The sequence below is a fragment of the Myotis myotis genome, unplaced genomic scaffold, assembly GCF_014108235.1.
Source record: "Myotis myotis isolate mMyoMyo1 unplaced genomic scaffold, mMyoMyo1.p scaffold_m19_p_12, whole genome shotgun sequence".
In the NCBI taxonomy this organism is placed as follows: domain Eukaryota; kingdom Metazoa; phylum Chordata; class Mammalia; order Chiroptera; family Vespertilionidae; genus Myotis; species Myotis myotis.
This window is the reverse complement of record NW_023416316.1, coordinates 71,947,930-71,975,143: the sequence shown is the minus strand read 5'-3', so window position 1 is coordinate 71,975,143 and position 27,214 is coordinate 71,947,930. Positions and strand designations below refer to the sequence as shown.

The window sequence follows — 27,214 nt, the reverse complement described above, 5'->3', positions numbered from 1 at the left end:
TCAAACTTACAGGACAGAACCCTGGCTAAGAGGTCCCAGGACTGCCATTACCTTATTATGTCACCTGGACCCCAGGTAAGATATCTGCCCACGTGCTCTCTATAACCAGGGGGAACGGGCTCTGCATCAGACTGTGCAGTCCTGGAATAAGAGGGCTTTGTGGATCTTTTTTAGTGGCCGGATTTCTCATCTCCCACCTGTTACTAAACGGTGGCTTCTTGGGTCTTTAAAGAGAGCAGGTCAACAAGAGAAAGCGGGTCTGTGTCTCCAGTTCCAGTTCTATTTCCAGCTGGCTGTGAGCCTTGGCAGCCCTCAGGGTCGCCCACGCCAGAGAGTGATCCCGGAGGGCTTGCCCAGTGATCCAACCACGTGGGCTGGGGCACTGATCCTTAAAGGAACTGGCCAGCTCTGCTACCACGGAGCTACAGCTCTCGGAGACAAGCAAGGGTTTCTGCAGGAAAAAGAGCGGGGTTTGAAAAAAGACCAGCCACAATGACGGACAGAAGCCCCTTCGAAACGGACATGCTCACCCTCACCCGCTATGTGATGGAAAAGGGGCGGCAGGCGAAGGGGACAGGGGAGCTCACGCAGCTGCTGAACTCCATGCTGACGGCCATCAAGGCCATCTCCTCGGCTGTGCGCAAGGCCGGCCTGGCCAACCTGTGAGTCCGGGAGCCGGTGCGGGTGCGCAGAGCCGCGGACCTGGGGACAGGGCCCAGGTGGGGTGTGGGCAAGCTGCAGGCACTTGGCAGGAAATCTGGCCAAAGCGCTTTGCCTCTGTGCCCTGCATGGAAGTTGCCTTAAAGTTTCTGTGCCTTTTGATAAAGGGGACTTTGACTTTTTTCAAGAAGGGAACGAAATACTTGGAGACATGCTATGGAGAAAAAATACATATGTATATAATTTTTCCAGTTGCCATTACAATGATAGCAAGCCCAGTGACTTGTTACGTTAAAACATGTTGAATTATTGTGACTTTTGTATTTGCATTCTCACTGGCACAAAGAACCAGCCAGGAGACCATGCCCTTTGCAGATGGGAACATTTTATTGTCATGACCTTGGCCAGTTCATCAGGAGCTAGGAATCATTATCGTTTACAAAATAACTTCTCAGGGCCCCAGCCTACATCTCCTTTCTTACACCGAAAGGGGCCTTTTGTCTTTAAAACAACCTTTTAATGTTCAGCATTCTACATGTTGTTCTCTTTGGTGCTTTATTCAAGCACAGAACGAGGCCAAGTTCAGGCCATGAGCACTGACCAACACAGCCAAGTGTCCAGTGTAAGTTTGTAATAAAAAGAAGCAGCCTTCTTTGGACTTCCCTTTTCATTGCAGTCATTCCAGTGAAGTCCTCCCAGAAGTTGAAGGGGCCTATTATTTATTACTAGAGGCCCAATGCATGAAAATTCGTGCAAGAGTAGGCCTTCCTTTCCCCAGCTGCCGGCACCAGCTTCTCTCTGGCACCAGGGGCCCGGGCTTCCCTCCTTCCATTGCCAGCAGGCACCCGGGACCCAGGCTGGCTTCTCTCTAGCCCCGGCTTTGTCAGGAAGGATGTCTGGAATGACGTCCGGAAGACATTGGGTTTAATTAGCATATTACCCTTTTATTATTATAGACTTGAGGCCTGGTGCATGACATTCATGCACTTGGTGGGTGAGGTGTCCCTCAGCCCGGCCTGTACCCTTTCCCAATCCAGGAGCCCTCAGGGGATGTCCAACTGATGGTGGGGGCTGGGGGGAGGGGGAGTGGGCCAGCAAGCCTAAGCCATCAGTCGGACATCCTTAGAGCTGCCATGGAGGCGGGAGAGGCTCCTGCCACCGCCACTGCGCTCGCCAGCTGTGAGCCCGGCTTCTGGCTGAGCAGCACTCCCCCTGTGGGAGTGCACTGACCATCAGGGGGCAGCTCCTGCGTTGAGCATCTGCCCCCTGGTGGTCAGTGTGCATCATAACAACTGGTCGTTCGCCATTCGGTTAAATTGCATATTACCCATTTATTATATAGGATTATTATTACTTTAAATTGAAGAAATAACAAAGTCCCATATTTAAAATTTTATTATTAACAATTTATTTTGTTTTAAAGGGACATCTGTAATACTTTTAACAATACCAATAAACTAAATGAGAAAAATAAAATTGCCCTGGCCGGTATTCTCAGTGGTTAGAGTGTCAGCCTACAGACTGAAGGGTCGGGTTGGGGGTTTGATTCTGGCCAAGGGCACATACCTCAGTTGCAGGTTCAATCCCTAGCCCCAGTCAGGGAGCATGTGGGAGGCAACCATTCACTGTGTCTCTCTCACATCGATGTTTCTCTCTCTGTCACTCCCCCTCCCTTCCACTCTCTCTAAAAAGCAATGGGGGAAAAATATCCTCAGGTGAGGATTAACAAAACAAAACAGAAAATGAAAAACAAAACAATGTAGTGCTTTTAACACAAAAACGTGATAGCATTATATGACAGGATGTAATGACCACAAGATAATTACACAATTACTGACACACGGTTTGGTGACCCATTAATGAGATCCAGGTAAAGATGCCTATGGCCAGCTTTTCCCACCCTGCATTGCTGTCATTTGGAGGTAACGCTAAGCTCTACACTCCAGGACCTTCACGAATGTGAGTGCAGCCATTGCCCTGCCCTGCGCCTGCCAGGTGATGGGGCCTGCTGAGTGACACTAGGCAGCAACGTGCCTCTCCCTGTATGTGGGCCCTGCTTTGCTTGGTGCCCTCTCCTGCTGGCATCTAAGTGTTATTCACCCAAGTCCACTGGGCTCCTGCTCTGGCAGGACGTGCGTGGGCAGCGGCTGCTATGGTGGGGCAGATCAGTCAGCTGCAGAACTGACTCTCTGGCCGTTGAATGTCCAGATGAAGTGGATTCGGGAATTGGATAATTAAGGTGCTCATCTGACCTGGCTTTTCCTTCCATGAGATCGTGGGCACTCATCCATTCTCACCAGGACCTCAAGTCTCCCCATTTGTAAAACGGAGAGGATAGTGATAGCCCCTAACTTGTAGGGTTGTTGTAAGGGTAAGTCCATGCAATGATGATTTCGACAGTGCCAGCCCTCAATGCTCAGCAAATGCTCTTTATTACAACAGTTTAAAGTCCAGACCTGGGGAAATTTGGCAACTGGTTGGTCGATGCTGCACACTGACCACTAGGTGGCAGGCGCAGTCCGTGGAAACGACGTCAGGATCCACATTTGCTGGGGGGCTGAGTTTTCCTTGGTCTGCGGGGAGAACTCCACTTTCTGCCCATTCAGACAGCAGCCTTCCCCTCTCCTCTGCGAAAGCACCCACAGCGGCAGGGGAGCAGTCCAACTGGAAATTCCCTCTTTCTAGCAAGATGCTGAGATGATTTGAAGAGGCCCCTGGGATTGCTTCTCAGAGAGCGAACGGGTTGCACCCTGTCCCAGAGGAAGTCTGCTCAGGAGCGGGGTACTCCACCGGCTCCTGCCGCTCCCCCTTCAGGGGCCTCAAGCCCCTCGTCCTTCGCTTCCTCTCTTTGGGAAGACATTTCTAGACACAGTCTCTGTTCATACAACTTAAAAGCGGCCAGACGTTCTCGCTTCCCTTTTTCTCCACTCCTTGCCGGGAAGAAGGGAATGCTAGAAGGCCTCGTCTGAAAACCTCTCCACGGCTTTTCTGGTCGAGATGATGGGGCATCCCACTTACACATGGCCAGGAAGGTTTTAGGGCTAAGTCTAGTGCCAGCAGGGATTGTCCTGGGGGTGGAGCACCCCCCGCCCAGGCTCTCACTCAGAGGGCAATGAGTCCTCATTGTGCATGAGCCTCCCCCCTTCTGGAAGCAGGGGTGTGGGTGCAGGGCGCCCAGCACCTGGGGGAGGGGGAAGGACCTGTTGAGGGGTGGGTAAGGGTGTGTTCTATGGGGTGTTGGGGGGGGCTTGCAAGCACAGGGCAGAGAACCTGTTTTTCATCTCTGCCCACCAGAGACCGGGGAACTCCCGCTCTCCATTCCCCCGCAGCATCCGCCTCAAGAATCCACATTAAACTCCGATGCACAATAACCCAGCTTTGCTATTGCTGTTATTTGTTTATTTGCTTTTATTTTGGACCAGGCTATCGGTATTGTTTTCCAAGGCAGCTGGCTCAGCACAAGACATCATAGCAGACATCAAATGATGGGGGAGGGCTGCGGGGGAGGGGGAAGCGATCGGTCAGGGAAAAGGGTGGGGAAGGACTTAAATCCAAGGTTCTTAACCCAGGCTACCTGTTAATCCACCTGGGGATTCCCTTCAACAAATGAATGGTGTTTAAAAGGGAGAGGAAGAGAGACTACTGTTCTGCATCCTTTAGTCACCATTCAGTGAATAGGTATCGAGCATCTCCTATGACTCTGAATACTGAGGAAATAAACACAGAGTTTCAGCGGGCAGATAACCTAGCGCAGTGGTTCTCAACCTTCTGGCCCTTTAAATACAGTTCCTCATGTTGTGACCCAACCATAAAATTATTTTCGTTGCTACTTCATTACTGTAATGTTGCTACTGTTATGAATCGTCATGTAACTATCTGATATGCAGGATGGTCTTAGGCGACCCCTGTGAAAGGGTTGTTCGACCGCCAAAGGGGTCGCGACCCACAGGTTGAGAACCACTGCCGATCCAACTGATAGGAGAACCAAGATGGCGGCATAGGTTAACGCCGGAGATTGCTGCCTTGAACAACCAAATCAAAACACACCTAAAAGACGGAACGGACATCATCCAGAACCACAGGAAGGCTGGCTGAGTGGAAATTCTACAACTAGGAGGAAAGAGAATATCATACCCAGACTCAGAGGAGGCGCAGTGCTGAAGTGAAATACTCAGGTACGGAGTGCACGCGGAGCGGGCTGGCGGCGGAGGGTGCGGTTGGTGCTTTCAATCGGGAGGGAGTCTCAGATTCTGAGCTCCAGATCCGGGTGAGTCTCTAGGGACCCAGACTCAAACGGGAGAAGCGGGACTGTCTGGCTTCAGTCGGAACTCGAAGGCAGCTTTCTTTCCGAGGTTTGCAGGGTTGCTGGGACTCTGTGAGGCAGAGCCCCTAGGGACGGAACTGAGAGCCGCCATAATTTCTCTCTCAGGCCCACCCTGTTGATCCCGAGCCCGAGAAACCCACCCGCCCCGCCCAAGCCCTGCGCAGAGCCATTTGCCAGATAGCCTCAGGCAAACGCCAGATTAGCACCTCCCTAGAGGACAGAAGTTTTCCCACTGCAGACACAGCTGATTCTCACAGCCAGCTGGCCTGGAGGTCAAATCCCCCTAGTATTAACTACAACAATCAAGGCTTAACTACAGGAGGACTGCACACAAAGACCACTAGGGGGTGCACCAAGAAAGCATAAAAAATCCGGAGACAAAGAAATAGGACAAAACTGTCAATGGAGGATATTGAGTTCAGAACCACACTTTTAAGGTCTCTCAAGAACTGTCTAGAAGCTGCTGATAAACTTAATGAAATCCTCAACAAATCTAATGAGACCCTCAATGTTATGATAAAGAACCAACTAGAAATTAAACATACACGGACTGAAATAACGAATATTATACAGACTCCCAACAGCAGACCAGAGGACCGCAAGAATCAAGGCAAAGATTTGAAATGCGAAGAAGCTAAAAACACCCAACCAGAAAAGCAAAATGAAAAAAGAATCCGAAAATATGAAGATAGTGTAAGGAGCCTCTGGGACAGCTTCAAGCGTACCAACATCAGAATTATAGGGGTGCCAGAAGATGAGAGAGAGCAAGATATTGAAAACCTATTTGAAGAAATAATGACAGAAAACTTCCCCTACCTGGTGAAAGAAATAGACTTACAGGTCCAGGAAGCGCAGAGAACCCCAAACAAAAGGAATCCAAAGAGGACCACACCAAGACACATCATAATTAAAATGCCAAGAACAAAAGATAAAGAGAGAATCTTAAAAACAGCAAGAGAAAGAAACTCAGTTACCTACAAGGGAATACCCATACGACTGTCAGCTGATTTCTCAACAGAAACTTTGCAGGCCAGAAGGGAGTGGCAAGAAATATTCAAAGTGATGAATACCAAGAACCTACAACCAAGATTACTTTATCCAGCAAAGCTATCATTCAGAACTGAAGGTCAGATAAAGAGCTTCACAGATAAGGAAAAGCTAAAGGAGTTCATCACCACCAAACCAGTATTATATGAAATGCTGAAAGGTATCCTTTAAGAAGAGGAAGAAGAAGAAAAAGGTAAAGATACAAATTATGAACAACAAACATGCATCTATCAACAAGTGAATCTAAGAATCAAGTGAATAAATAATCTGGTGATCATAATAGAATCAGGGACATAGGAAGGGAATGGACTGACTATTCTTGGGTGGGAAAGAGGTGTGGGAGATGTGGGAAGAGACTGGACAAAAATTGTGCACCTATGGATGAGGACAGTGGGTGGGGAGTGAGGGCGGAGGGTGGGGCGGGAACTGGGAGGAGGGGAGTTATGGGGGGAAAAAAGAGGAACAAATGTAATAATCTGAGCAATAAAGATTTAATTAAGGAAAAAAAAAAAACGCTGCCCTCACGGGAAAGCCACTCCCATGAGTAGATGGTGAGCAGCTGTGGCCGGGATGGCAGGGGTGTGCCTGGTGTGTGGTGGGAGCACGAAGGGGGACCGGGAGCTTCTGGAGCAGGTCAGGAGGTCGGTAGGGAAACGCTGCCTGTGCAGGGAGTGTTCCTGTGGGGGCAGTGCCATGAGTGAAGGGAAAATGAGAGGAAAGCTTGCCGGGTGCTGGGGGCCACAGGACCTGGGCAGCTGTTGGAATGCAAAAGGCGTGAGTGGGGTGGTAGCCTTGTGGCTCTTGGAGGGAAGAGCATGGGGGCGGGGCAGCAAACCCAGGGTTTGGTCATAAGGCAGGTGTGTGTCCAGTGGGTCTGGAGGCTGAGACTGGCCAAATGAGGGTGAGAGACAAAAGGGACAATGTCAGAGTGGGAACAGGCATTGCTGGTAGGGCCTGATGGGTTCCCCTTCCATTGTGGGGACTCAAATATTAGAAGGATCCCTCCCATAAGGGTGGAAGGTCTGAGACCTTTGCATATTAATACTCTAAAACAAAAAAACCCTACATAGAATGATATAATCGTGCTTTTTCTGATATTGTTTAAAGAGAGATAGTGAAAAACCATATTAAATTAGTTAAGTCTGTCTCCAAATTTCCTTCTTATTCAAGTAAAAGCATTCGATAGCAGGGTGATTTTTAATTCAGCCCAGCAGGCCACTATTTGAGGATATTGAATAACAAATATTGAAATTCCGGGCTGGAAAGTCGTGGTTCTTCACTTTTTTGGATCATTAATTAGAGGGCTGTCTGACTTCAGAGCTCTAACTCCTCAGCGGCTGGAGCCCAGGGCGGGGTTGTAAACTAGTAACACTGAATTCTGGTTAGCATGCTGGGAGAACAGGGGACCGGGGCAATATACCCTGGAGGTGTACAGGAAGCAAGGCCGAGGATCAGTGCTGTGGGACAGGCCATACTCGGAGCCATGAAGGGAAGGTAGACATACTGTGCTGTGTCAGTGTCTGGACTTGTTTGTTGGAGTTCAGGATCCTTCAGTGATGTCAATCAATTCTTTTGTGTGTGTCTTCTTAGGTATGGGATTGCGGGAAGTGTGAACGTGACAGGGGATGAGGTGAAGAAACTGGATGTGTTGTCCAACTCCCTGGTGATCAACATGCTCCAGTCCTCCTACAGCACCTGTGTACTGGTCTCAGAAGAGAATAAAGAGGCGATAATCACCGCCAAGGACAAGAGGGTGCGTGCGGAAGGGGGGAGCAGTTCTGCTCATCACCACTAGGTGGTGATGCTGGAGTGAGAAGATTGTTGCCTTGCATTTCCTGTTTCTGGGATTTTCCTCTCGCAGTGGTTCTCAACCTTCTGGCCCTTTAAATACAGTTCCTCATGTTGTGACCCCCAACCATAAAATTATTTTCGTTGCTACTTCATAACTGTAATGTTGCTACTGTTATGAATTATAATATAAATATCTGATATGCAGGATGGTCTTAGGCAACCCCTGTGAAAGGGTCGTTCGACCCCCAAAGGGGTCGCAACCCACAGGTTGAGAACTGTTGCCTATTGCTTAGCTTACTTTGTTTTCTGTAAACTACTGCATACTTCTTTAGTTGGAAGGCTTATGCTGTCTTGCAAAAAACAAAACAAAACAAAACAAAAAAACACACAAAAACCAACAACTCCATAGCAGGACAGTGACTCATTCAGACTGTAAATCAGAGTGGTTTACTGAGATGCCTCAAGGGGTGCGTGTCAGGGTAAAGCCCCAAAAGCCTAAATTCAGGATTGATTCTAAAGAACTGACACATAACCTTATCCAAATTCATAGGAGCTTGAATAGGAGAAACTCACATACAAGCGCAAAGCAGCTGTTCCCAGTGGTTGTGGGACTCGCACCTGAGCTGTTGAGTTTGTTGTCTCCAGAAGTTGATGAAAGAATTCACAGACAAGGGAGGGGTAAGCAAAGGGAAGCAAAGTTTATTACAGCAAAAGTAACAAAGCTGTCAGCACGGGAGAGGGGTCCCGAAAAGGGTTCCCGCAGAAGCTCACCAGTCTACAGGTTTATATTTTCCTCTCTTGCCCTCTATTGGCTCTTTCAAAAAAAACGCCAGCCAATCTCTTTTGCCCTCATTTCCCACTCTTGGGTTCGGGGGAAGGGCAGCTCTGCAGTTGACTGGTACATTCCACCTATCTTGCTCACATGACCATCTGGCTCATTCCCTCCTTAACTACCATCTTCCCGCCCCACGGCCCTTGCCCTAAACTGCCTGATCCCATCTGGCTCCAAAGACACCCTCCCAGGACAGGGCCTCTTTCTCACGGGGGTTAATAGTGAAACCGTGTGGTGGGTAGTCACATGGGCCACCAGAAAGAACAAGGCATTCCTACGCTAACAGGTAACATCAGGCTGTTATCCACACTCTGTACATCATAAACCTCCTTCCGGGGCCTGGTGTTTATCTCTGGGCGGCATTCCGGCTTTCTGGGTAGTCAGCCAAACCTGAGGCTACAGAGAGTTAAACTGTCACAGACGGTTAAACAGAGGGCCCAGCATTTCCCGGACACCTTTACTGCCGGAGACATATTGCACCTGTACAGTGGGGTTCATGGATTTTCATTTAACATACCCATCGGTGACTAGTACTGGCATTTTTGGGGGAATTGAAAATCATCAAATTCTCTGGGAAGAGCCTTACTATACAGCTTCTTACTTTTTCCCTCCCCATTTCTATACCCCTCCCCTCCTCCCCCACTTCTTCAAGAGAGTTACGGTTTCAATAGAGGTTTCTTCATTCCTGACACACTGTCAGACTAATATAGAAATCGTAAAGATGGTGGCTCTCTTGCACTGATGTAATGGTCAACTTGGTTAGTGCAGGGCATGGCTGGGAGGGTCCATATTCACTCTGGTTTCATGGACAGTTTACTAAAGAGAGAGGTTTGCTGGTGGCCAAAAAATTCAACCATGTTCAGCTGTGGTACAGAAATACAGAATACATGCTGGGACTATTGGCCCTTGATTTATACGTTGGGTGTTAGGGACAAAGCGCCATTTCTTTATGATTAGCTGGTAGAACAGAAAAGGTAAAGCCAAATTTATTAAGCACCTACTGTATGCCAAGGACTATGAAAAACACTCAACTCTTCTTGTCATATAATTTAAGCTACATCACACCTATTCTTTTCAACTTTCAATTTCCACTGATATGACACTCAATTCTCTCTCCAGTGTGATCTACTGTTTCCTTTCCCAGCTGGCCTGAGTTACACGTGTCTTCATGCTAATTCTTGAATACTCCATGCCTCTTTCCATATAAGTTCCTTAAATACTTTCCAACATATGATAGATGCCCAACAAATATTGATTGAATACATGAATGAATGAATGGGCTAAGCTGGATTATTCTCAGGGAGAATGGGAAATTTCCAAGTTTTTGAATTACCACACTTTTTGTGCTCTTTCCCCCTGTTGAGAAGGGGAGAAAAGGAAATAAAGCTCAACTTAAGGTAGGGCATTACCCACTGGAAAGTCATAGAAACGTAATTTTAGTGGCAGTAGAAATGATTCCCATTTTACTTCAAGTTTTTTTTAAAGGAATGTGTATTATTTTATTTTTAATTTTTATTTATTGATTTTAGAGAGAGAGAGAAAGAGAGAGAGTAAAGAGGAGCGCGGAGAGAGAGCAACATCAATTTGTTGTCCACTTAGTTGTGCATTCATTGGTTCTTGTATGTGCCCGGACCAGGGATCAAACCCACAACCTTGGCGTATCAGGATGATACTATAACCAACTGAGCTACCCAGCCAGGGCTCAAGTTTTGTGGGGTTTTTTTACTCCTCACCTGAGGATATTTCCTCCATTGATTTTTAGACAGAGTGGAAGGGAGGGAGAAGGAGGGTAGAGAGAGAGAGAGAAAGAAACATCCACGTGAGAGAGGCACATCAATTAGTTGCCTTCCCACACATGCCCTGACAGGGCTGGAGATTGAACTCCCAACTGAGATATGTGCCATTGACCAGAATCGAACTCTCCTTCCTTCAGTCCACTGAGCAAACCGGCCAGGGCAAGGCTCACATTTTATTACCGTGTTTAGTTAGCCAGGAGACACCAGTCCTCATCTCTCAGGCTTGCACAGGCCTTGCACAGAGGGGGCCTGTAAGAGGTACCTGGTGACTTCTCCTCGTGCAATGCAGGCTGGAGCCGCGTGTGAGAGCAGTGTGGGTGGGCGTGAGGAGCGTGGCATCACAGACACCCCTCTCTGTCTTCTGGCCTTCAGGACAGCAGGCACTGGATGCAGAGGAGTGTTTTTATTCCTCTGAGGTATCTATGCATAGCAGCTATCTTAACAAGACCCACATGGCCTGGGCATTGCTCTGAGACTTTCTGATTTTTTATTTTTGGCAAAAATGCTCAAAAATGAAGGGGGGGGGGGACTGGGGACAGAGTCAGAAAGCATTATCAATAAATATATAACAACAACAAACAAACAAACAAACAAAAAAACCCCTCTAACTGGCCCTACTGTGGATGTGGGTGGAGTGAGTCCAAGTTTATCTTCAGCTTACCCACCTCTTCCCTGCCAGATGCCCACTCCCAGCCTCAGCAGCTCCAAGTCGGGGGGCCCAGGCAGGAGGGGCCAGAGGAGGCGGGGGAAGCTCTTTGGAGGTGGAGGGCCCTCCATTGCTCTGTGCGGCCGTACCTACTCCGTGGTGGGAGGTAGGCGCTGAGCTGCACAGTTCACATTCGCCGGTACACTCTGCTTCCGTAAGTAATTGCGTTGTTTGATAAGAATGTCCCTTTGCTCGCAATCACTTTCTGGTGCTGTTAGCATGTTATCTGCCCGCACAGCCACGCGCGTAGGCTCTGTTGACCGGAGTGGCTCTTCCCTCTGTGCCTCTAGGGGAAGTATGTGGTCTGCTTTGACCCCCTGGATGGATCTTCCAACATCGACTGCCTGGCCTCCATTGGCACCATATTTGCCATCTACAGGAAGGTGAGTAGCCGTCTGACCTTTCATGCCTCTTTGCTCTGGTGGTTTCCGGAAGGTGCCTGGCCTGGGAGCCGCGAGTCTGGAGGTCTAACCTCTGTCCTCCCACCAAGCAGAGAGGCGGGTAGGCAGGTCATGAGGCCCGCTCCGCCCCCGGCGCCGCTGGCGGAACCGGAGCGACCATTCCCCTCTCCTGGGCAATGCATTCCCGACGGCAAAGGGAGGGGACAGACGGGCCTTGTTTAAAAACCTGAAGGAGACACAGACATTAGACCCCGAGTGGGCTCCAGGCAGCACGTTTCTCCTTTGTGTGTCTCACAACTGACTGCGTTCCTCTCTGTTGCTGCCATGACAACTTAGAGCTTAAAAGGACGCCCCCTGGCGATCTCCTGGTTCCGTGGGTCCGAAGCCTGGCAGGTGTGGTTGGTTCTCTGCTCAGCGTCTCCAAGGGCAAACCCGGTGCCAGCCAGCCTGGCCTCGGATCGAGGGTTGGGGCTGTGGGGGCAGCATCCTGCCAGGCTCAGTGGCCTTGTGGGGAGTCCTTGCTTCCTAGCTGGCCAGTCCTGGGGGTCATTCTCAGTTTCTGGAGGCTTCCGGCATTGCCTGGTCAAGCCAGCGAAGGCAGGACAAGCCTTTCTCACGCCTCTGGGCTCTCTAACACCTTCACTTTGCCCCATTGCCCTGCCTCCAGCCACAGAAATGGCTTTGCTTTCAACAGTTCATCTGATCAGATTGGGGTTCACCGGAGAGTCCTGGGTAAGCTGCTGTTCAAATAGGTAGAACTCCAATGACATCTGCAAGGTCCCTCATGCCATGTAACACAAAATAGTCCCGGGTTCTGGGAGGTAGGGTATCTTTGGGGCCATTCCATCAGCTTCACATTCCTAACATTAGTGAGATCCCCTGGGTTAGTCTGTGGCCATCAGAAACTTCATGACAACCACATAGTCCACACTCCTCCTCAACTTGAGAGTCAGGATGGCTTTGGGGCAGAAGGAAGCCAATGGCACCCGAGGGTCTCAAGGTTGTTCAGTTGGGTAACTTGCCCTGGGACTGGTTTTTGAGGCCCATCTCTCTGGCTGCACAGTACACACTCTTTCCACTAAAATCCCTACGGACAAACCAACGCGGGGAGGATTGGGTCAGCCTCGTGCCAGCCAAGGTGCTGTCAGCACACATGGATGATGCTCGGCTGATGGTTGTCCCAATGAAGTGGCAAAAATTTGATTTTCAGGGAAAAAGCTTAGCAGAAAACTAACCTTGGCAGAATATATGAATTAGCCTAACCTTTCTCTCTGAGAAAAAAAAGCAAGGCGCAGACCAGTGGCCTACGCCTCCTGCCTCAGAGAACAGAATGGGAGCCAAGCCCGCATGGGCTAGAGGACACCTCTGGGGGGTCAGTGTGTCTCCTTTTGTACTGAAGGGAGACAGGGAGACTTTCATGAGGGAGGAGAGGAGGACTCAAGACACTTCTCTGGTATCTGAGAAAGTTAAAGTCTAAGATGCTATTTCGAGTTTACGCAGAAACGAGTTAGGTGAGTGAAGGAGCTTCATTTTCCCCTTCGAGGTACAGCTTACAATAAAAATAGAGATCGCTGGTGTGCTAGTTATGAGATTCTGAAAAAGAGCATGAGTCAGCCTCAGCCCCAGGGGAGGCACACATACTTCTGTCACTTTTTTAAAAATTGGTGAACAAATTGAAGTATACAGGAGATAAGTAACTCCATTAACATCACCAGTCAGCACAGGGATTCAAATAGGCATCCTACCTTCACCATCACAGCTCTTAATAGCTCCTCCCCCAGTGCCACTGGAATATAATCGACATGTGATGTTGTATTAGTTTTAGGTGTACAACATAATGATTTGGTATATGTATGTATTGTGAAATGATCCAGACGATAACATCTTGCCCTTATTTAACATCTATCACCTTACATAATTGCAATGTTTTTTCTTGTGATAAGAATTTTATGGCGTACTCTCTCAGCAACTTTCAGATGTATAATACAACATTATTAACTGTGGTTACCATGCTGTCTACTACATTCTGAGAACTTATTATTTTATTACTGGAAGCTTGTACTTTTGATCACCTTCACCCATTTCTCCCCAGTCCCCTACCCCTTGTCCCTGGCAACCACCAATCTATTCTCTGTTTCTATGAGTTTGTTTTTTATAGTGTTTACATATAAGTGAGCTCATGTAGTATTTGTCTTTCTCTTTCTGACTTTTTCATTTAGCACAATGCCCTCAAGTTCCATCCATGTTGCTGCAAATGGCAGGGTTTTCTTCTTTCCTTTTTTTGTGCCCAAATAACATTCCATTATATAAATATAAATATATATATATTTTTCTTTGTCAATTCATCCATTGATGGACACCTAGGTATTTCCATGTATTGGCTTCTGTGAATACTGCAATGAACATGGAGGTGCAGCTATAATCTTTAAGATAGTGATTTAATTTCCTTTAGACATATAACCAAAAGTGGAATTGCTAGATCATATGATAATTCTATTTTTAACTTTGAAGAACCTCCATACTGCACCAACTTACATTCCCATCAGCAGTGCACAAGGATTTTCTTTTCTCCACATCCTCGCCAACACTTACCTCTTATCTTTTTATCATATCCATTCTAACAGGTACGAGGTGATATTTTATTGTGATTTTGATTTGTATGTCCCTAATAATTGGTGATTTTGACCATCTTTTCATATGCCTGCTAATCCTTTGTATATTTTCTTTGGAAAATGTCTAACAATTCCTCTGCCCATTTTTTAATCATATAGTTTGTGTTTTTGCTATTGAGTTATGAGTTCTTTTTATATTTGAAGAACATTGGACATCAGGGCCACGGGAAATCAATGAAGTGTTTTAAATAGAGAAGTGACATGGATCGGAGTGGGGCAAGGATTGAGTGGGAGGACCAGGCAGGGGGTGATGGTCACTTGGACCAAGGGGTAGTGGTGAGGATAGGCAGGAGGGCAGGGACCTGTGAAGAGTGGGTTGTAGAACTGACTGGACTTGGTGAAAGGAAGGGAAGGGTGATTTCCAGGTTCCTACTGGTCAGATGACGGTGCTGTTTGCTCAGATGGGGAGCAATGGAAGAAGAGCGGAAATCTGGGGGATGAGACAGGGCAGATGAATTCCACATTTGACATGTTGACCTTGAGACGTCTGTGGGTAAGACCTGAGCAAGAATGTCTGGTGGGCAGGTGGCTCCAGGAGTTGGGCATCAGGACAGATGAAGATGGAGGTCTGGGAGGCGCGGGCACCTGTGTAGGGCTTGGAACTTTGGTTGTGGGTGAGGTGGCCGAGGAGTGTGTAGACAGAGAAGAGAAGAGAGCTTTATTAGTCAGGGCTCCGGTGTAAATGGCAGGGACAAGTCAGGAAGCCCCAAGACAGAAATATGGCCAGCCTCAGACAGAGCCTGGGCCACAGAAGGGTCAAAGTCTCTCATCTTATCTTCCCATGGCCACTGTACTCTTTCCTCTCTCTGCGGACCAGTTTTTTCTGATTCTCTGGCCCATGACAGAAGGAAGATGGTCACCCCAATGCTCCTAAGTTGCCATCCACCAGAATGTTCTAGCCCCAGATACATATTTCTGGAGCAGAAGCTCTGATTGGGCCACTTTGGGGCAGGAATCCATCCCAGACCCTATTAAACTTGTGGGGAGGGTTTGGGACTCATAGCACAAATATAGCAGCTGAGAGTCCCCATTCTGGATAGGGTGGTGATTTAGAAGTCCATTTTGCACTGGGTAGACACTGGGGCGGAACCAGAAGGAACACCAACATTTAAGAAGAGGAGTTGGGAAAAGCAAATGAGAAGACACATCTAGAGAGTTAGAAAGAAAGAAAGCTAGACAAGAGGGAAGTGGACAGAAGCTCTGGAGAGACGCATCTCAAGAAGGAGGCAGCAGCCAATGGATCCAACACTGCCTAGAGGTCAGGTAAGAGGAAGCCTGGAAAACATGCATCAGATTTAGTAGGTAGGGGCAGCCTGCTGTGGGGACAGGAGAAGGAAGGCAGTGTAGACAGGCATCCTGGTCTCCAGGATGTAGATGAAGACAGAGACAGGGCAATCACTGGAGGGAAGCCTTGTGATCTAGAAAGTATTTCTTGTTATTTTTTTCAAGGCCAGGGAGTCTACAAGTCCTTAAAGGCCAGTGGAGCCGGTTGGGGAGGAGGGATTTTCTTCAAGCCACAGTGCAAGTTTCCAAGGACCGAGGCGAGAGTGTGACGCCCTGAGGAGGCCGCAGGCTCACGGTTCAGAGAAAGGAAAATCTCTGCTCTGGGAGAACTCTGGTTTCATATGAAGAAAATGTGATCCTTCTGATGGTTGAGCAAAGGTATTTCAAAAGCTCCAGTGGGGATCTAAAGATTTGGAATTAAAAAATCTAACACCACCTTTGCCGTCTACGTCTCTGAGGAGATCACGCTCTGGAGCCGTGGTTCTGAAACTTCTGTGGACCTACCTGGAGGGCTGATGCTGAGGGCCCAGCATGTCTGACTCTGGAGGCCGGGGGCACAGCCCAAGAGTATGCCCGTCCAACGAGACCCCGAGTGACGCTGACGCTGCCGTCCACTGCGCTGGGGCCTGCTTCTCAGCATCCGTGTGTGGCCTGGGAATCTGTACATAAGCCAAATCATTAAGCACATACACACAAGTCAAATGAAAACATAATTATTTGTAAAAAAAAAAAAAAAAAATGTGTTAGAAAGAATGTAAGATTGTAAAAGTAAGGAAAAATATTAAAAGGAACGTGCCATTTTTAATTAAATTAACTTGTAGCCCTAGAAAAATATTAAAGGGAAAGTGAGATTTTAAAGAAACCCTTAAAGAAGATGAGATTTGCTTTTAAAATAAAGTTGTTAGGCTGTTACTCACGGAGGGCAAACTGGCCCCATATTTTGCTAGTTGTTCAGAATGACGCTGGCTTAGCTACGGGAGACATGGGTCCAGCCCCAGCCTTATGGATCACTGGTTTCAAGAGGTTATGTGAGTACCTTTCTGACCTCCGACCCTTCTCTTTCAAACGAGGGCTGTAGAGCCTCTCCATTGTTTCACAAAAACATACTGTGAAAGCATTTTGAAAGATACAGAGTTTCCTATCAATATAGCTTTTTATTTTACTCTTAGAAGTTACTCCTTGGGAGAGTTAAGCAGCTCGCGCCTTGGCCAAGGCTCTCTCCAGAGACAATGCCCTGTTCCTTCCTCTCTTCTCCAGACCTCAGAGGAGGAGCCTTCGGAAAAGGATGCCCTGCAGCCAGGCCGCAACATCGTGGCCGCGGGCTACGCCCTCTACGGCAGTGCCACCCTGGTGGCCCTCTCCACTGGGCAAGGAGTGGACCTCTTCATGCTTGACCCAGTAAGTACCAATATGGCAGCATCGGCACGAGGGACCCCATGGGGCTCTGTACTTCCATTCTAGTCCCCTGGCATAATTTCCTGGTCATTCTTAAATAATTTCTTTTCTTTTTTTTAATATTATGTATGTATGTATGTATGTATGTATGTATGTATTGACTAGGGTCCCTCAGCCCGGCCTGCGCCTTCTCTCAGTCCCAGACATCACCCTTGCAGTCTGGGACCCCTCAGGGATTGTAGCAGTACGCCAAGTGGCAGGCGGCCAGGGAGGAGCCCGAGTCGGGGCTGAACGCTGCTCGTGCTCATCCCGGCATGCTTATCCCGGCCCGCTGTGCCTGCTGCCGAGGAGTCAGGAGAGGCTCCCGCTGTGGCAGCTGTGCTCACCAGCTGTGAGTCTGGCTTCTGGCTGAGCGGCACTCCCCTTGTGGGAGCGCACCGACTACCAGGGGGCAGCTCCTGCGTTGAGCGTTTGCCCCCTGCTGCATCATAGCGACCGGTCGTTCTGGTCGTTCTGCAGTAACAGTCGCTCAGGCTTTTATTATATAGATTTATTTGTTTGTTTGTGTGTTTGAGAGGGAGATTTGTTGTTCCACTTATTTATGCATTCGTTGGTATGTGCCCTGACTGGGGATGGAACCCACAACCTTAGGGTATTGGAATGACTCTCTAACCAACAGAGCCACCCAGTCAGGGCCCTGGTCATTATTATTAGTACTTGCTTCTGGAGCCAGAGTCTAGTTTGGGACTCCAACAGTGTCATCAAAAAACTTTAAGGACCTTTGTCCAAGTGAGGGAATTTGAGGGGGTCAGCAGGTTCAGTCCTCTCAACTCAGGCCATGCCCTCAAAGAGTTTATTCCTCTTTGGTTTGCGGGAATACAATGGTTTCAGAATCCCAGTGCTGCCGATTCCCAGACAGAAACATGAATTCGCTAGAGCAGCACCACGCACTAGGACTCCTGTGGCGTCGGCATGCTTTGTGATGCATGTTGTCTAACACGGGAGCCACTGGCCTCAGGTGCCTGTTGAACACCCGCAATGAGGCCGGTGTGACCGAGGAGCCGGGTTTGAAAATGTTACTTCATTTTAATGAACTTGAACAGCCACCTGTGACTGCTGGCTACCCTACTGGACAGCCTGGGTTTGGAAGGCTTCCCCTAATCGACATGTTCTTCCCCATAGGAGGAGAGATGGTGGAAACTGCTTTTCCAGGTTCTGTGTTATGCTCAGATTTCTCCCAGTGAGACATGCACAGCCTCAGGGGAGCTGAGAAACCTGATAGCCTGGTGCTGACTAAAGGAAGAAATAATTAGATAAAGACGCAAGAGGTCAAAAAAGAAGGCTGAGCTTGCATGGCAAGTGCACATTGAAAATGTTCAGCAGAGATTTTGGAAAATATTAGTAACTTACAGAATTTCTCTTTAAAATCTGCATGCTTTGCCTATCACTTGTGAACTACTTTGCCAAATATTGTCAAGACTGATGTCACCCACACTCAACACCAGGATACCTGAGGGTGTCCTACCGATAGTGACCATGGGGGACTGGGCACAATGATATTATAATTCTGAGGATTTCTTTAATTTTTATCCACTATTCCTTATGCCAAGTGCATACAGTTTCTGATCGAAGAGATTTCTCCTTTACCCAAGGTAAGAACTGGGATACCAGGAACTTTTAATGGTTTCCAAGACTGAGCTATTAAGATAAAATAACTGGACCACAAATGAGTGGTTGAACTGCCTTCCCCACCTTTATGACAAATCCCCGTTTGTGTAACTTGTTCTCTCATTGTTAATGGCCCAAGTCTCCCTGAAAATATTAGTGTCCCAAATAGTTTCTATTTCTCATATATTTAAGGCCCGTCGCCTATGTCGAGGTGTGGGGGGTTCCCATATAAGTGCTGATCCTAAGTGGGACATGCACAGGTGGTCTGGACCATCCGCTTGAGGCTTGTGCCAATACCTTCTGGTCAGACACTTTCACAAAGACAACACCGAGATCTGAGCTGAGCTGGAGAAATTACACACAGACAGGTTAGATGCAAGCACACAGGGGGTTTATTTACCTGTTCCTGATGGGTCTCAGACGCTGGGAAGGATCCACCCGGCGATGCTCGCTGATACACACAAAGGGGTAGATGGCGCCTTTGGCTGCTGGCTCTTTTGTCGATCAACAGTTAATTGGGCAGAGTTTCGTGCTGGGAACTGACGTCCTCACGCTCTGGCAACAAGAGAGCTGTGCGCTGCTGGGTCCATCAGACTGTCTGGTTATATACCCCTCTATAGGCGTGGTCTTCATTGGTGTGTGTTATCAGAGGCTGCCATGTGTGGATCCACCCGGGGTCTGTTAATCTATGGGTGTGTACAGGCTTTGGGCGTTCCCATCAGATAGGTTGTTTACCAGGACTAGTGGGGTTACAAGGGTGCATTCTTGGGTCTCACACAGTATTCCTATATCTAACATTAGGTACTATAATAATTACTATAACAGTCCACACAGGGTTACATGCTATAAGTCTTACATTCGAAGATCCTAACATTAAGTACCATAATGATTACTATAACAATTAGGAATTAGCTGAGCATGATAAGTTGGGGGATAAATACAGCTGGGTTCCTTGCAATGAGTAGTCGAGCTGACCGTGAACGTTACAAAGGAAACTTTCCCTCTTCCCTTGAATTATTTTATCTTCTATTATATTCCTGCTTATGCTTGCTGTGCAGACTCAATATTGTCACTGTTCTTTATTGATCTCATGCAAATATCACTGGGCAGGCTGCTGAGGGACTTGGCAATCCCCTGGGCCCTTCCAGGAGGCCCACATGTTCTCATGTTCTGTGATTGTCGGGGAGTGTGCTGCTGGCTTCTGTCTCCTGGTATCTCTCGTCTTACTGGTATTTTTCTTCAACTTTCTAGGCTCTTGGTGAATTTGTTCTGGTAGAAAAAGAGGTCAAAATTAAAAAGAAAGGAAATATTTACAGCCTCAATGAGGGCTACGCCAAGTATTTTGATGCTGCCACCACGGAATATGTGCAGAAAAAGAAATTTCCTGAGGTGAGTGAATAAAGCCCAAGGCAGAATGCCCTCTCGGTGGGTTCCTGTCTCAATGGTGGCTCTGAGGGCCCGGCCGGAGTAGGTTGGAGCCACTGTTCATGGCTCTGATCAGTATGGAGTGACATGCTGGGGTCTTGTCCCAGCGTCAAGAAGGGCTCAGGAATCTGGAAAAGGCTGTGCGTAGATGACATAGGAATCCAGGGACTAATAAAGGGTCCGGAGATGAAATATAATTTTGAAAGGCATTGGGGGTCAGAAGACCTTCAGCTAAAGGAACTGAAGACTCCCTCCTTGTCTAGGACCCTTGCGTTTATTAACACAATTGTCCTAAGGCAAGGTGGAGATAATACACTTCAAAGGGTAAGGTTTCAAAGGGTACAGAAGCATTGTCAGAATGGGGGAATTAGCCTACGGCTGTTCAGGTGTTTAGCCAGTAGGAGGCAATAACACGTAGATTAAGATGCCCTTTAAGGTCTGGCAGGCACAATCAGTTTCATATTCAGGTTTGGGGAAATGCCTTTAGCCATTCCCAACAGGTGACTACATGTGTGACTCAACCCTGTGGAGTCCCCAAGTCTCATCAACCTTTTGATGAAATTCTTGAAATTATGACATGCTGGAATTGGTCTCCGGCAGTGGCAGACTCTGCCTTCATAAGCAGTCGATAGCTTCTATAGCTAAAGTTTGCCTACTACAGATAACACTCCCAGGTGAGTTTTTCCAGGAGCAGTTGTTTTTAATGAGCCCGTATTTTCGAAACTCAGCAGTTCAGGCCAGAGCCTCTCTCTCGTCATTTGTTTTCTGGGCTTCATAGATTCTGGCACTCAGTTATATTTGCTTTCAGATGGAAGAGTTATGTTTGAAAGTCCCATTTACATGCTCTAACATTGGGCCTTGTGTTTACGCCACACTTTAGGGAACTCTTTGACTCTCAATGTGATCAGCCGGTTCCAGACTTTATGTGGCTGTTAATACAGCCCAAACCATCCATTAAGCGTGCCCGCCATCCAGGGAGAGCTTCTAAGGCAGAAATGGGCACATTGTTAAAGAACTTCCAGATCAAGTGTAAAGTCTGGCCTAAAGTGGGAGTCAAACAAAAGCTTGTTTACAAGTGGGACCCGTTCTCACTGAATCCTGGGGATGTGGTGAGAGAGGCCCCGTTCACACAGAGGAAAAGCGTTGGTGTGGGAAGCCCACCTGGAACCTGCTGGTGGGATTCCGTGGGACCAGGTGGCACTCGGTCAGCAGGATGCTGGGACCTGACTGTGCTGCCTCAACCTTAACTCGAAGCTTTGAAGAGTCTCTTTTTCTTTTGTCTGTCTGTTTGTTTGTTTTTGTTTTTAAATCCTCTCCCAAGGGTATTTTTTCAGTTGATGTTTAGAGAGAGAGGAAGGGACGGAGGGGTGGGGGCGGGGTTGGGGTTGGGGGGGGGGACATTGATGTGAGAGAGACCCAGCGATTGATTGCTTCCCAATAAATTCAATTAAAAAAATAAAAATACTTCCCCCTCCAAAGAAGACATACAGAATATTCTGCATTTTAACCATTTTTGAAATATGAGAAGAAAAATGTTGTAACGAAATCTGCACTAACAACGCAACAGCCACATGAGGCTGTTGAACACTTGAGCTGTGACGAGTCTGATGGGAGATGTGCAGTGAGACACACACGGGTTTGGAAAGCTTAGTGGAGGAAGGAAATGTAAAATCACGACTGGGTTCTGTTTTCCGTGGATCACACATTGAAATGATAACATTTTTATACACTATTTTAAGTGAGAAATGGTTTCTAAAGCTGCGTAAGAGTTTGCCGGTGGTGAACACGCTTGGAGTACGTGCAAACGTCGTCCTTGTTCAAGGGGCCTGGCTCGCGGGCAGCAGAGAGAGCTCTGAAGCGCGGCACACCAGGGAGTTTCAGGGGCTGCAAGCAACTGTGTGAATCACAAGGGAGGAAACCTCTCTCTCCTTCCCTTCTAGGTTCCTTGGCTGGTCTAATAACTAAACTGACAGATTAACAGGAGAAAACAGATTTAATTTTGTACTTCTGGGAGCCCCATAGAAATGTGAAACTCAAATGACCAAAGCTCCTTTTAGACAAGGAAACAGTAAGTGTGTGAGGAATTGAGAGGACAGAGAAGGGGGTGTAGGGCAGTAAATTAGTGAGGACGTAGCCAGGGCTGTTGATACAGCCTTCTCAGCCCTAAATTCCCTGCCTCTGCTGTCAGGAGGGCTGTCCCTCCTGGGACGGGGAGGGTACCTTTCACATGGGAGAGTTATTTATTTCCTGCTTTCAGGGGACAAAGGCAGGTCAGAGTGCCCTTCTTGCACCAGCTAGTTCTCAAGGAACATTAATTGAAAATAGTCCATATGCCCATGTGACATATTTTGAGGTGGCATATCTGCTTTTCTGCAATATATACTTCCTTTTTAAAAAAGTAGCTGTTCTCTTAAGATTGTTTCAGGGTAGTGTCTTAATTGAAGTAGTCCTCATTTAATGAGTTCAATCACTGGCCAAGCTATGGGGGCTCCTAATGAATGAAATGCTTAGTTATATAATGTTTTTCAATTCTTACGCTGCTGGGTGCAGGACAAAGAACCTGGAATGCAGAGGCCACACCAACTGGACGTGTGACCGGGAGCGGGTGCTAGCTAATTGCAGAACTCACTGCATCTTGTCTCTTCCCTCTCTGCTTTCTAGGACAGCGGGACGCCCTATGGGGCCAGGTATGTGGGCTCCATGGTGGCCGACGTGCACCGCACCCTGGTCTATGGAGGGATTTTCCTATACCCAGCGAACCAGAAGAACCCTAAGGGCAAGGTAATTCTCCCTTGTCCACTGGCTGTACCCAGTCAGGGAGCCAGCGGCTTCCCTTTCTCTTCACACCTGCTTCTCGGCTGCTGCCTGGCCTGGGCATGCCTGTCTGTGAGTGGCAGGTAGAAAATAAACGAGGTGTGTTTCCCATGAGTGAATTTGAGGCCACTGTAGAACCATGTAGATTTTAACTGCAGAAAAAAAATAGATTGGAAGGCCCATAGGCTAAGGCACCATGAAGCCCTGGGCATTGTTTCAGAGGAGTTTATTACACCCCTGGGACCTTAAGGTCAGAGCAAACCTTGGCTCCAGGACAAACTATGTGAGAATGCTGTGCTTTGTTTGTTTGATTTTGAAGTGTCTGAATCAACAAGGTACAAACAAAGGTCAGTTGGTTACAACTGGGACTTTAGTGTCTGACACCCAAAAGCCCTGCCCTCACCCTCAGGGCCAGGGAGAGGGGAGGAAAGAGCCCAGCTCTACAAGTTGCCAGCCAATCTCCCTGGTGGCCTGTCCAGGACAGCATGGCCTCCAGTGTCCTTCTGTGGATGATCAGGGACAAAGCTAGCGGACTCGAGGTGTCCACATGTGCTGGGGCTCCGCTGTGCCCCGCCAGGCTGCGCATGACTCTAAGGGCAGGAGGTCTAGGTGAGGGCATCGTACTCTGTTTTACCAACATAGCAAATAAATGCCCCAGAGTCTTAACATACTCTCTCCTGAGTGCCTGGCTCTCCAACCCACACCAGACACTTTATTCCTCCCCATGCAATAACAAAAATAAAACCATCAGCTCCAGACGTGGCTGTTTCTCCAAGTAGTTCCAACATGTCTTCAAAATAAATGTGAAGGAAAGGAAGGAAAAGGCTGCACAGTGCTGGGTCAACCACTTTCTAAGCTGATTATAGAAAAGGGACTTTAAAAATTATAGATTTTGCATCTACGGGGGAAGGAAGGAGAAGATAGAATAGTACCAAGTCAGAAAAATTAGCTAGAATGTCACCTTGAATCTAGTGTGTGTGTGTGTGTGTGTGTGTGTGTGTGTGTGTGTGTGTGTGTGTGTGTGTCTGGTGGGGGTAGTCTGAGGAGGGCGTCACAACATAATTACATAAATAGACCCAAAAAGGGCATTCGTTCCAGCCCATTTCAGTTCAACTCACCATGAATTATTGACACGGGAGGTCACCCGCTAGTTTCCATCAAGCCTTTTACAAAAGGTATTCCTTGTTCGGAACAGGCTCAGCCCTGGGTCCATGGGCACAGCTTGGCAAGCAGGGCATGGGCCACTTTTACCCCCACCCCCATTTTTGCCATCTGCTGGGAGCCCTTGGGCGAGGTCTGTGGCAGCCTTGTTTGGACACTCTCTTTGTGTCAGGCAGTACTGGAACTGGAGATGCCACAGTGACCCAGATAGATGCTGTGCCTGCCCTCAGGGCTGGTGACCAGGAGGAAGGCAGGTGGCAAGCCTCACTGCCAGACCGTGAGAGGGGACGTGCAGGATGCTGTGTGCTGTAAGCAACGGGAGTTCATTTATTTTAAGGGCCAAAGAAAGGCAATTTAAGTACCAGCACACTGCTCAGCCGAGTGGACACTTGAGACTGGAGTTCCTTGCTGCTCCCCGGGACACTGGGGTTATCCTGGGAGGGCACCCAGCACTCTGAGGTGACCTTCCAACCCCAGCCAAGCCTGCTTTCTCACCGACAGCACCTCTAATCAGGCCACAGCTTCAGTTTCCCTCCTGAGGAAACTGGCAAGAAAGGGGCACTGAGATCTCATCTGCCCGACTGAAGAGGCAGGTCTCTCACAGGTCACAAGTCAGGTAGCTGCTGAGCAGTGGTGCCTGCAAAGGCCCATGCCCTGCTCAGCAGCTGATGTACCCAGCAACCTTCCCGAGGTGCTAGATCTCGGGCAGCCCCCTCTGCAGAGGGGCTGGAGCCCACTGCACTGACCAGGCAGAAGTCCAGCGGTGGGAATTCTGCATTCAGTTTCAGGGGCAAGGCTTGAGATTTGGGGCAACTTGCAACCTGCCTGACCCTTTCTCCGCAGCTCCGGCTCCTGTACGAGTGCAATCCTGTGGCCTTCATCATTGAGCAGGCGGGGGGCTTGGCAACCACAGGTACCCAGCCGGTGCTGGACGTGAAGCCCGAGGCCATTCACCAACGAGCCCCCCTTATTCTGGGGTCCCCGGATGATGTGCAGGAATATCTCACCTGTGTACAGAGAAACCAGGCAGGCAAGTAGTGAGTTTGACCCTGCAAGCCCTCTGCTTTTTGTCTTGCCCTCTGCATTAAGAACCTAAATGACTGATAGGCAGAAACAGCGGTGATGAGTCACAACAGGCCAGTCCACCCAACCACAAACAGAAAAGCAGCATCAACCTGCTCAGGACAGGTCTAGAGGCCAGAGGAGACTCTGTCCTCAGTGCACATGGCTAAGAATAAAGATCCACATGTGAAAAGAACAACTTTGATTTGTCTTTTGTCATGAATAGTGGCAAAAAAAAAACGGTTGTAATTCTAAGTCTGTCAGCTCAAGTAATTGGTAGCTATCTACTTGGGGGGGAAAAGTACAGAGATCAGTAAAGAATTTACCTTGGTTGGCTTAATATTTGAACCTAGTGCAGGGGTGGGCAAACTTTTTGACCCGAGGGCCACAATGGGTTCTTAAACTGGACCGGAGGGCCAGAACAAAAGCATGGATGGAGTGTTTGTGTGAACTAATATAAATTCAAAGTAAACATCATTACATAAAAGGGTACGGTCTTTTTTTTTTTTTAGTTTTATTCATTTCAAATGGGCTGGTTCCGGCCCGCGGGCCGTAGTTTGCCCACAGCTGACCTAGTGTCTTATCCTGTAGTGATTCATTTTATTTCTCATGAAATAAAAATATATATTGAATATATACATACTTTATGTATATATTTAAATGTATATCCTATATAATAAAAGACTAATATGTAACTGGTCGTTATGACATGCACTGACCACCAGGGGGCGTGCACAGAACATGGCAGGCATTGGCTGAGGTGGATGGTGGAGCAGGTGAGCAGGGGCGCCAGAACAAGGTGGGGCACCGGTTGCTGTCATTGGGGGGAGCCTCTGGTGGTTACTGAAAATTCTTTGCTCCCGCACGCTGAGGTCCTGCCTGGTGTTTGCACCTGCTGCTGGCGCCAGCCCCAAGTATGGTGCCGTCAGCATGTGGGAGCAGTGGGAGCAGGGCTGCTGGCAGACAGGGGACCGGGGCCGTGGCAGGAGGGGCCGAGTGGTGGTGCAGAGGATGGGCTGAGACGCACCCCTGTGCCTACTGTAGCCTTGTGGCCCACAGTTCCTTTCAAGGTGCACAAATTCATGCACTGGGTCCCTAGTACATATATATATATCTGACTTTTTGTCTTATTTGGATAAGTTTTGAGTTAGAAAACTCATGGCTATTAAATTCTAAACTGTCAGATTGATCCATTTTGGGGGAGCAATAAGTTGAACAACTAGTAAAAATATGAATGGAAAAATAAGGACACCTATTGTGAAGGCAACATACTAAATGGAGCTAATATTTAAAAATTAACACCTACTTTTCTCAACCCCTTGACTTTGCATTTTTGTTTTTTTGGGAAAATATTGTAATCAATCCCAGGGATTCCCCAGAGTGCACTGGTTAAATGACTCTCCATTTGTCCAATTATGTCAACATTGGGATGGGTGGCATGTGCATCAGAAATCTGAGCTGGTTTTAACAAGAACGGCTATATATGTGTATGAAGTTGGATGCCAAGAGTCCTTAATGAAATGTAGACAAATCAAATCCAGAAGTATTTAAAACAAAGATGCATCAGGATGCAGTTAGGCTTAACTCAGAAAGTCAAGAATGATTCACCTTAGAAAATCCACTAAAGTGATTGATGCATTAGGTTAAGGCAAAAGGTGGCGGTGTGGAGGTGGGGCCCAGGAGAAGCCATGGGAAGGAGCAAGGCTCTCCTTGGGTCAGGGTGGTTCATTCAATCCAAAGGAAGATTTCTACTTGGCTCTAATTCAGGTCTCAACCTTGCTCTTCAGTCCACTGTGGCTTGGCTGCAGTAACAGAGGCAGCCACATTTTAATACATAAATTAAAAATTTTTCATCTTTCTATAAAGGAACAAAGAATTTCTTTTCTTCGGAAAAAAATCCTGATTCTAATCAGTGGGCTATGAATGCTTTATTAGACACTCTATTTGAAATGTATATCTCAAATGGTTAATTTTTAACCTGCCTGAGATCTGGACCCTTGAGGAGGCTGGGTGTGCAACTCAAACTTTCACTGAAATCTTCATTTAAAAAACTCATGAATACCTTGACTTGCTGAGTTTACAGCATGTAATGTAAACTCTACAGAGCCAGGAAGAGGAGGTTTTCTTGGAAACAAAGCTGAGAGCATTTTCCATCATAGTGTACGTTGCTTTGATG

General features: G+C 47.8%; 1 protein-coding gene across 1 annotated transcript; it reads left to right on the top strand.

Annotated features, from left to right (window-relative positions):
* Window positions 1–372: 372 nt before the first annotated feature.
* FBP2 (fructose-bisphosphatase 2) lies at window positions 373–25,228 on the top strand. Its single transcript, XM_036331400.1, has 7 exons — window positions 373–662; window positions 7,622–7,784; window positions 11,447–11,539; window positions 16,771–16,911; window positions 19,828–19,965; window positions 22,663–22,782; window positions 24,820–25,228. The coding sequence occupies exons 1-7, from the start codon at window positions 493–495 to the stop codon at window positions 25,012–25,014; spliced, it is 1,020 nt and encodes a 339-aa protein (XP_036187293.1). The 5' UTR covers window positions 373–492; the 3' UTR covers window positions 25,015–25,228.
* The last annotated feature ends 1,986 nt before the right edge of the window (window positions 25,229–27,214 follow it).

Excerpts from the sequence above, each read along its gene's own strand:
- FBP2 (XM_036331400.1), top strand. The coding sequence starts at position 493 with ATGACGGACAGAAGCCCCTTCGAAACGGACATGCTCACCCTCACCCGC. Across the intron at positions 7,785-11,446 it reads TCACCGCCAAGGACAAGAGG|GGGAAGTATGTGGTCTGCTT; the intron begins GTGCGTGCGGAA and ends CTGTGCCTCTAG. Across the intron at positions 11,540-16,770 it reads TATTTGCCATCTACAGGAAG|ACCTCAGAGGAGGAGCCTTC; the intron begins GTGAGTAGCCGT and ends TCTCTTCTCCAG.